At 40.5% G+C, this 10703-nt stretch overlaps 1 protein-coding gene across 1 annotated transcript; it reads right to left on the reverse strand.

Moving 5' to 3' along the window:
* Nucleotides 1-1352: 1352 nt before the first annotated feature.
* On the reverse strand, nt 1353-9794 carry LOC137298121 (protein SPO16 homolog). The gene is given in 6 exon segments (XM_067830220.1): nt 1353-1480; nt 3374-3491; nt 6453-6531; nt 8209-8346; nt 8894-9029; nt 9695-9794. Coding segments are annotated over 6 exon segments (699 nt in total).
* Between the last annotated feature and the right edge of the window lie 909 nt (nt 9795-10703).

Consider the following 10703-nt stretch of genomic DNA (forward strand, 5'->3'; position numbering starts at 1 on the left):
CCCAGTAGTCAACTGATGACTTTGGTAGTTTCCGACTGGTTGTGATTCTTTCTGGAGCAGAACTTAAAACCTTTCAATGCTCTTTCTCCGTAATACTAAACTCATTCACTCTAATTTCTCCGGCGTGGAGTCGCAAAATTACCGAAATATAATTGAAGCGATGTAAATGCGAACTCAGTTGTGTGACGACCTATTGAAGAATATCTGAAGTACGTACTGTCCTGGAAATCTGTCTTTTGCGTATACGTGAATGTTTCAAGCACACGCCGCAGCGTTTTTTTCAAATCAAGGTTTATAGCGCTAATCTGGTGCCGTATTGACGCGGTGCTGTATGAGATTTAACTCATAAGCAAGAATAATGATACAACAATCCCACCGAAAACTCTTTAACTCAAAATGCTTGGAAGCGGTTTAAGAACACTAACTTGAAAATAGCTCATTTGATTGAAAAAGGAGCCATGAATAGTCCGCACGTGAAATACAGTCCAGTCGTCGCCATGACGTCTTGTCCCCTGGGGACGTTTACAGCTATCTTTATGTAGGAGATTCTGACAGTTGTTGAGTGGGAGAACTTCCGCTGGAAGATGTTGACTAAGCTATGTGTTCGGGAGTGATTAGTAACGAAGACTGAGGTGAAAGTGAGTCACTGGAAAAGTTTGAAATCGGATAAAAGTCGTGATGGTACGATTTTCATTAATAATGTAACACAAATCTCTCAAGTCATCTGTTTCATAGGACATGCATGCCAGAGTAAAATTTTGAGTAGTCGCCTAACATTTTTCCATTTAAGGCTTTTCTTAAACCATGAATTCATGACTAATTGGATACAGATTTCAAAATTTGATTCCAAACAACCGATGGCCACATCAGTCGTACGAGACGACTAAATGGACGGGGTTGTCAGACTCGCTGTGTATTCAGTTGATGATAAGTTTGCAATCGCTACATTGTCTAGCTCAGACACAAGACCTAAGGACCATCGTCACACAGATGAAATGTTTCTGAAAGCAACGTCAGACAAACAGAAAACAATATCTCATCCACTGAAGCCGTTTATTCCATAAACCTTCGACAGTGACTTCAAGGAAGGTTGGCCCCATTCCACGATCATGGAAAGTTTAGATGGGGATGTTGAAATATGTGCCGTGTATGAAACAAGGTCATTGTATCTGTGTTTTAATGGCCTGTTCCGACAGCCTGATCAATAAGCATCACACAATTTAAGCTTGCAGACAGATTAAGTGAGATTTGACGATCTTCAATCTAACCCCAATGCTGCCATTTGACCGGAGCCTAGTTCCACTTTAAATAAACATAAGACAAATACAGCTTATCGCTGATCACACAACGCACTATTTATGAAACATGTCCAGTATTCTGTCAGCAGTGTCCGTATCTAGACTGCAGTTGAGGAGATCGTCTCGAGAGGCGGTCGCCAGCTGTGCCAGATTCCCTATTCCATCTTGGATAAACTGAATCTCTGATCGCGATAAGGAAGAAATGCTTTTGCAACACATCTATGAAGTGGTTTGTGTGTGCGTTGGCGTTCGTGCGTGCGCGTTATATACTCAAGTAACAGTTACCCCAGCCAGAAGGCAAGAGGACATTTCAGCTATTGTCTTTGAATGGCATTTGGGTGGTGAGTTCAGTTAAACACCGCTTTTAGTAACATTCCAGCAATATCACGTCGCAGGACACCGGGAATGTCCTTCCTACGTTGCACCCATGTAGGAGTTTGAACCTCCAATGGCATTTAGAAGTGATAGTGTGACGATACAGAAACTTCACGATACGATATGTATCACGATATCTTGCAACGGCACGATACAATTCGATTCACATCACGATATGCTATCTTTAGTTATTTTCTTTAGAAACGTATATTTTGATATTAAATAACAGTGTACATTTTGATATAACCGTCAGTTTCTAGTGAAAATTAACAATTTTAAGGTCAACGATACGTATCACGATACGAAAAAAGTATCGATACATTTATCGTCCGATGAAGTATCACGATTATCGATACTACGATATATCGTCACAGCTCTAGGTGATACATACATTAACTTTTTCACCTTCATGTGCATCGGCCATAAATGTTCTCCCTCACATAATCCCTAAATGTTCTCCTTCACATAATCCCTAAATGTTCTTCTTCACATAATCCCTAAATGTTCTTCTTCACATAATCCCTAAATGTTCTCCTTCACATAATCCCTAAATGTTCTCCTTCACATAATCCCTAAATGTTCTCCTTCACATAATCCCTAAATGTTCTTCTTCACACAATCCCTAAATGTTCTCCTTCACATAATCCCTAAATGTTCTCCTTCACACAATCCCTAAATGTTCTCCTTCACACAATCCCTAAATGTTCTCCTTCACATAATCCCTAAATGTTCAAATTCATTTGAGATCCTATAAATGTTCACTTTCATATAGTCCCATAAATGGTTACCTTTATGTAAAATCCCAAACATAATCACCTTTATATAAGATATTTACAACTGAATATTGAACTCTAAACTACGTAGTAGAAACAAGTTGCAGGTGTGTTTTTGCAGCAGTAAAAAATCTAAACTATGCCAAGATAATCATTATGAAGATGAATTCCATGTCAGTTTATGACAATGTGAGGAGATAATTTATTTCAACTTGAGAACGTATGTGGTGATGTCTATCTTTTAACAGACAGTGGAATGCTTTAATTTGAGAGTTACCTTTGCTGCGAACCAAAACCATTTTCAGAATTCTTCGAAGACATATCTGTTTTCCATGAATGAAACTGTTTAATATCATACACTAATACCATGCGTTTTATGAGTGTTTAAAGAACTCTCCCGGAATAATCTCGATGGGGTGAGTGAGTACGGTGTACGTCGCTTTCAGCAATATTCCAGTAATATCACGGCAGTGGACACTAGAAATAGGTTTCACATATTGTACCCATGTGGGAATTCGAATCTGCCTTCGGGGTGAAGCCGCTTTACCCACTAGGCTACCCTACAGAGCCTAATACAGATGGAATGGCTTAGGCATGCTTCAACGATGTGTAATGACAACTGTGTATAATATATGCTGGAGACACAATGTCCTTAAGGGCCCAGAAATCTAGCCCTTAAAATTGTTCACCTTTGGCTATGCAGGCCTCATCCTAGTCTGTATTACAGACCCTGAACACCATTATTTTCCCTTCCGCTAAGACCTCTCTGCAATGCTAAAAGTTCCAAGAGAGGCAGGTTCTGATTCTCCCACCACACTGCATGGATCGCCTTAAAAGATTGCTTGTTTCTATCAAAATTGTACATATTCAGAGACTATGTGTTAGTCTCGCCTCCTTCCATCAATACATGTATAAGGTTAAGGATACGGGGTTCAGTGGGGCCCAGTTGAGACAACGCCGCACCGGTGACATCCCCCGACATCTGCTGAGTGAGAAAACCTTGGAACCGTCTCGTCACAACTTCTCCCATTGGCTTACACAATAGCTGAAAATGAACATGTTCGATTTTATGACTTGCACGGTGTATTTATTATGAACAAAAGATAAATATTCAATTCAGTGACTTGTCAGGTTCGATACGTCTAAAAGGTCCATATCCCAATTGACGTGCTTGATTTCACCGTACAGGTTTCAAACAAGGATTCCATACATGTCAAAATTTCAAATTCGAAGTGGCTTAAATGATACGCATAATTGATAGAAGATATTTTACGCATCAAAATGGCATGCAGTTGCAATCAAACACTATGCCGACTGCTACATAAGCCACCATGGCTGATATTCTATACTGAGTCAAAAAAGAAGCTTCAAATTGTTTCATGGCACTATAAAAGAACAACAAATGGGAAAATGGCTGAATTGTTTACTTATTATTTCATTGCTGAGATATGTGTGATGTACTCGATACACTGACAGTGCCACAATCAGTTCCATTAGGCTACACCGCTGTTCCAAAACATGGGTATACAGAATGTCAAGTCACAATGTGGAAGCCGAGAATGGAGATTGGCAGCCCACAACCGATTTCGAATGGTCTGTGAGGACAGTCGACCTCTAAACATCTCATCCCTGGTTCGTGTAGATGGCAGATATCTGTCACGTAGGTGAGGTAGGACGATTTGACGGACTTCAGCTCGTGACGTCACACGTGAACGACCCGACCTTGGGCGATCAGAAGTGGTGCCAGTTTGTTGTAGACGACCTCGCAAGTCATACACAGTACGACGGCTGCATCCCATTGCTCTTGCGACGTCAATAAGTGATCTTCAAACTGAGTTTGGCTACCGATTTTCTAGAGTCGAAAGATAGGGATGCCATTTCGGATACACAGAGAAAAATTATTCATTATTTTTTAAAAATACATTTTGTGAAGTTTCTTTTTTGACTCAGTATATTTGCCCTTGTCTACAGAGAGAAAATACCCAAAACAGCTATTGACCTGGAACATTGTCTTTCCTGGTGGAACAAATTTATCAGAAAATGCTGTCTCACTGGTCATATTCCAGCAATATGGTGGCAGTCTCTAATCGCGCTTCATCCTGACTGCCCAGTGATTTGTGTGTGTCATATGCATTGATATGCGCAAATGGGATACAAGGACATGCATCAGTGAGTCAGCAAGTCAGTGCATCAGTGATCACCATGCATCAGTGTCACTTCTGCATCGGTGATCACCAGATACCAATAGTTACCTCTTACGATAAGCATGTTTCGCAAAAGACAAATGATTTATTCTAATCCGAATCATTTCTGGTTTGGTAACAGTCAGCAATATGACGACACATCAGAAATAATCAGAAATGGGCTCCACACGTTGTATCCATGTGGGAAAGCGAACCCGGGGAAGCTACAGCTTTAAACACTATGCTACCCCACCGCCCTAGGTGTGTAACTGAGAAGGGGGCATTGGTGTACAGATTCATGAGTGAGTGGGGTGCGTGGGTCATTGGGATATGTTCTTACCCTGACCTTCATGCTGTCTAGGGGCCGGTTGGATAGACCAGTGATTAAATCGTACGCCCGTCACGCCAAGACCCGGGTTCGATTCCCAACATGGGTACAATGTAAGAAATCCATTTCTGGTGCATCCGACCGTGATTTTGATGGGACATTGCTAGCAGCTGTGTAAAATTCACTCACTTACTCGTGTTGTCTAGAATACATTGCCACACGAAGTAAATAATTTACTGCATCCCAGCTCCACACAGCGTATGAGCTGTGACGATCGCTGTGATGGCAAGAAGACCCAGGGGCCAATACAAATAGCTTGGTCAAACAGTCCACTCTTTCGCTGTTTGATTAACGCTCCAGTTCTTGATATTCCAGCTAAATCACGACTGCCATCCAGACAAACCAGAGTTTGATGTTATGATAATGTCCCGTGTGCGCAGTATAAGATGACGCCCAGTTTAATCACAGAGTCTGACCATCACTGCTTCTGCCGACATCAGCGTTCACTGGTACACTGGGGACACCTATATTTGATGTGCGTCAATAAAACGTTGTTTTATTAAACAGGATTCACATTATCACAGCCTATCAGGGCACGGGTAAACACAGTCGGAGAACATGAAAGTGAGTGAGTATGGTTTTACTCCGCTTTTAGCAATGTTCCAGCAATCACGTCTGGAGACACCAGAAATGGACTTCCACACATTGTACCTAACCGCCCCAAAGATGTCTGTATTGACATTAAACATCTTAAAGACTTTCAGATTACATTTATTAAATTTACTGAACATATATATGATAGATTTAACTTTTGCTGATGTATATATTAAATGTAGGTGATTCATGTCATGGTTACCCAGCTGTCGATCATGATTTCAACCACAGATTGACTGGTGTGGTCTTGCTCAGATTTTATTATTTATAGACCAAATTCACCAGCTGGAATCATACTTGTCTCTGTGTCAGTAACCTGCGAAGATCCAGGTCAGAACTGATCTTCAGTAACCCATGTATGTCATAAGAGGCGACTGACGGTTCAGGTGACTTTGTTGACACTTGTCATTATATCCCAGTTGGAATCAATGCTGATGTTGATCACTGTATTGTCTGGTTCAGACACGATTATTAGCTAGGTATATTGCTGAGTGCGGCGTAAAACTAAAACTAAAACTAAACTCACTCAGTGTTTCAGTTAAGTGGCTTTGATCATGCTTTAACATGTTTGTTATTCATATTTTATCTGTAACATCAGAAACGATAAGAAAGACTTCAAGTTGCCACTTTCACGTGCTGAAACAGACCCTCTCAATGTACCCTCAATTATTTTATCTAATTTCGTGTGTAGGTATGTACGATAAAATTTATTGAGTATTTGCACAAATTCGAGCCTACCTGCACACGATAAACATAGTAGGAATCGAGTTTTCACATCAATATCACGGCGAACGTGGGCTACAAGTCCACGATTCAAGATCACCTTCTCAAAAGACAATACCTTTGCAATGTTCAACATAGCTTGGATACTCTCTGTAGGGGTGTGGACTGGGATCATTTGCAGAGGACTCGTCATATATCTGAAGCGCAATAAAATACATGAATAGTAGTGAGTGAGTTTAGTTTTACACAACACTCAGCAATGCTTTACTTATAGGGCGCCTGTCTGTAAATAATCGACCTGAACCAGACAATCCAGTGATAAATATCATGACCATCAATCTTCGCACTTGGGATACAATGACATGTATCTGACCACCGCATCCCGTTTGTCGCCTGTTACCACATGTATGTGCAGCTGAAGGCAAGTTCTAACCAGTCGGCTGCAAGTAGCAAATAATTAGACTAGCCCAGTCGTTGTAATGTGCTGGCTGATGGATGCCCTGGACACCTAGGTCGCAACTGATGTCTTAGAATGATGGATACACAGAATCATAACGGGACCAAAGGCTTCTTGGACAAATAAAGCATGCTGTCCATGTGAAATATACCACTGCTATTTGTTACACCAATGGGTCAGCAAATAGCAATCGTTTCTGGACATGACAAGAAGACACATTCATCGATATTTCCTGCCACAGAGAATGGGCCGGGTTGACAGCTAATCAGATAACTGGCTCGAGCAAATACTAAATACTTGTTTCTAGCCAAGCCATTTTGGGGAATGGAAAGGTTAAGTGAAAGGGCCACAGCCAGCAAGCTCACCATGAAATACAGCTACTTGGTGTTGATTGATGCAAAGTGTCATCATTGAATGAATAGCCTGGAATACTGTTTTTGGAATCGGAAGGACGTAGTCAAAGCTAACGTCTCATGTAGGACTTCATTATAGGTTTTGGGCCATAGTAATATCATAATACGATACGCATCACGAAATATGTGCCACGATACAAAGCATCACACAGTATTACCATATGTATAGTCACACTACCACACGTATCGCGATATACGTCACAAGAGTCCTTCAAATCCTACTTTTTGCCAGTCGACTAGCGAATCCAATTCAATTTTGTCCATTTGGAAGCCACTATAATACAGCAGGCTTTCCAGAATGATGAAAATAATCTGTCCAATCGAATTTGAGAACAAAGTACACAAATGAGCCTGCAAGGACCATCGTGTCGCTTCTGTCGTACGCATGCGTAAAGAAGCTGAAATTCTGAAGTTGTCAGGGCACTCAATCCAAAGTGTCTAAATTTGTACAACACGGACTCATCATCACAACGAAAGCACAATGATTTTGGTGTTCCGCTTAAGACAAACGACATATCTTTCATATGGTGTGTGTGTGTAATGGTTAAAAGAATATTATAAAAAAACCAAAAGTTTATCCATTGTTTAAGTTTTGCAAAGTAGCAATAACATAAGTACTCTGTTCCAGTCATACAATCAAGTTAACCATGAAGAAACTACCGACACGCGTTCGATTTTAAATTAAATTTTTAAAATCTAATTTCAAAACAGTATGTTTGGCTCCTGATGATACGCATTACATATGTTTACGAAACTCATCCACTATATGAGCTATTTCAAAAGAAAAAGATAGATGTTTGTAGCTGCTGTTTTAGTACTGCTTGACTGACCGCTGGGGTCCATGGAGAGAGTAGCAAGTAATGTTTTGACAGTTTATCATTGATACCAAAAATAAAACATGTACCTATCAGCTCATAGAAACTCACGTTCGACCGATGTAATAGGAAGGTAGGGGTAAATGTGCTTATCACACACACATTAAATCACCCTATTCTAACACTTACCTCTCTTGTATGGCGGAGAAGAGGTACTGTTCATGTTCAGCATGGCATGGGGCTTGAGCCAGGATGTAACAGCGACGGTGTACTTGTACGAACTTGTCAATACTTGGTGAAACGAAACAGTAAAATTATACTGACACCATGAAACAATGTGTAATATTTGCTTAATCATGTTCACAGCAGTTACACAGAACCCTTGTTATAACGAATATTATACATGCAGTGGGCAAAAATCCACCAGGGAGTAACAATTCTCATTAGTATCTTCAGTTTAGAAGAAATGAGTATATGCAAAAATTAAATAGAATGTAGAGAAACACAGCCTACACAGCCTGAAGTAACTATCGATCGTACCTCACAATTACCATAAACACTTAACTTTCAAACTGGCCTGAGTGACGACAAACGTCTTCCCATGGGTTTGCACTGTCAGTATTTATCAGTTATATCATAGATTTTCACTCCTTACAAAATCATAATGATGAATACAGTGCTGTATTCGAATCTATATTTATCATTCTACATGTCACACACGTTCATCTCAATTCCTCACGCTCTACCTACACCTGCCTATGTTTCTATGCCAACCAGTAAAGTATACTATATCATTTGTGCTTATCATATAAACACGACACATGTGTCCAGCGCATTTAGAGTCAGCTGCTATCGGTGGAAAATAAACAACAATCAGCCCAACCTTTCCCACACCTCTGTCTTGATGCCGCCGTCGGGGCTGTCCCTGATGATGTCTTTGAGGTGTAGGATCATAAAAGCAACACCCGACATGGGGAAGATGATGCTACTGGGGGTGACGCTCTCTGAATCTGGAAAGAATATGTAATGTGCATTACAGGAATGAGTTTCAAGTAGACGCGAATTTTTATCAGGCACATCCCTCATTCTCAATAACTGTCAGTCTGGTATTGTGGATGGAGCGTCTGGTAGAGGCGGCAGTGGGGGTGGTTCGACTCCCTGGCTTCATCATGTCAACACATGCTGATGGTATTTAATTGTTCTTAACCTACCTGGCAGTCTGTATTGAGGGGAAAAGCAAAACTGGTCGACTTGTTGCCATTGAATATTGTGTATTTCAGACGCGTATCCATGTTAAACATGATATTTAAACGTATTCTATTTATTATGATCATTTTGAGGGGTTCGTTTTTAGGGTTTATGGTGAGGGTGGGTTTAAAAAACCTGAACAATTTACGCAAGTACGCACACACGCGCACACGCGCACACGCGCACACGCATGTGCTTGAATGTGCGGGATGCATTTTCACGGCACATAGACACAGAATAAGGTTCTCAGTTTTTAATGCTTTCTCACCTAACCGGCCCCACGTTATTCTAGTGTAAAACCTGTCTGGTCAGAACGAAAATCATAATTAATAAATGTAATTATCACTGAGTCCAAGATGATCCTGTCAAAGGTAGATGGCCTCTACATGGTAGCACGGGTTTAACTAATGACTAATTTCTCACTTACTTCGAATTTTGAAGTTCTTTCGTCGCAGAAGTCGACTGATTTCACTCTTCTCCAGCGCCTGATGCAGAATGACGGGCCAGGCACCAACCTGTCCGGCCATAATATGCAATCACTTTTATATTACACAATAATACACAATCACTTTGTCTACAAATCTGACAGATGAAGTGTAGGGTCAGGTTATGTTCAAAAGAATTGGTACAAAACGGCGTGAAGTTTAGTCTGCCACTTCCGCTGTCAAGAGCAGTAAATGAGAGTTATCTCCCCTTTCCCATGTTCGGTGATCACGTCAGATAATAAACTGTTGTTAATAAATGATATTTACTACATTATCTACGTGGGTGTATCTGAATAGGAATGAAGAGAGTCGCTGTGTTATCTAAGTACATTATTACACATGTGATAACTTGCCTCTGTTCGCTCAGCAGAAAATGGGTACCCGGGGGGATAAGTCAGACGACTATTAACACTCCAGCGATTTACAGGCGGCTTGGGTTATCCGTGTAATATTACTAATAATAATGTGTGTTAAGGCTTTGAAAATGTGCCATGTACATAGAAACGGCGCATTATAAATAAACCATTATTATATAATTATTAATGTTTATTATCAATATACATATTTATAAGCGTGATACGATATCTAATTGTTGCTCAGTTGCTTTGTTGCTTTTATTTCAGTTCTGTTTAGCTCACGACATTTCTATTCGTGATACTTTCTGTTATGTATGTGTACACTTATTTCTTGTTACATACATAGATCCTGTTTTACATTTCACCCACTATATTTAGCTTTAAGAAAATCACGGAATGTTTTGCGTTGTATTCTTAAACGTTTGACCTGTATGAAAGGCCTGTTTCAAAACTCATGGCTCCCATTGGGGGAGCTGCTTCATAATTCGACCAATCAGATGGAAGGTTGACATCCCTTCGCACAAACACCCTCCCCTAGTTAGTACTCTAAACGTTACTATTTTCCGGGGGAGGCAGGGTGATAATCGTAACAGCA

This window comes from Haliotis asinina, chromosome 10 (genome assembly GCF_037392515.1).
Source record: "Haliotis asinina isolate JCU_RB_2024 chromosome 10, JCU_Hal_asi_v2, whole genome shotgun sequence".
In the NCBI taxonomy this organism is placed as follows: Eukaryota; Metazoa; Mollusca; class Gastropoda; order Lepetellida; family Haliotidae; genus Haliotis; species Haliotis asinina.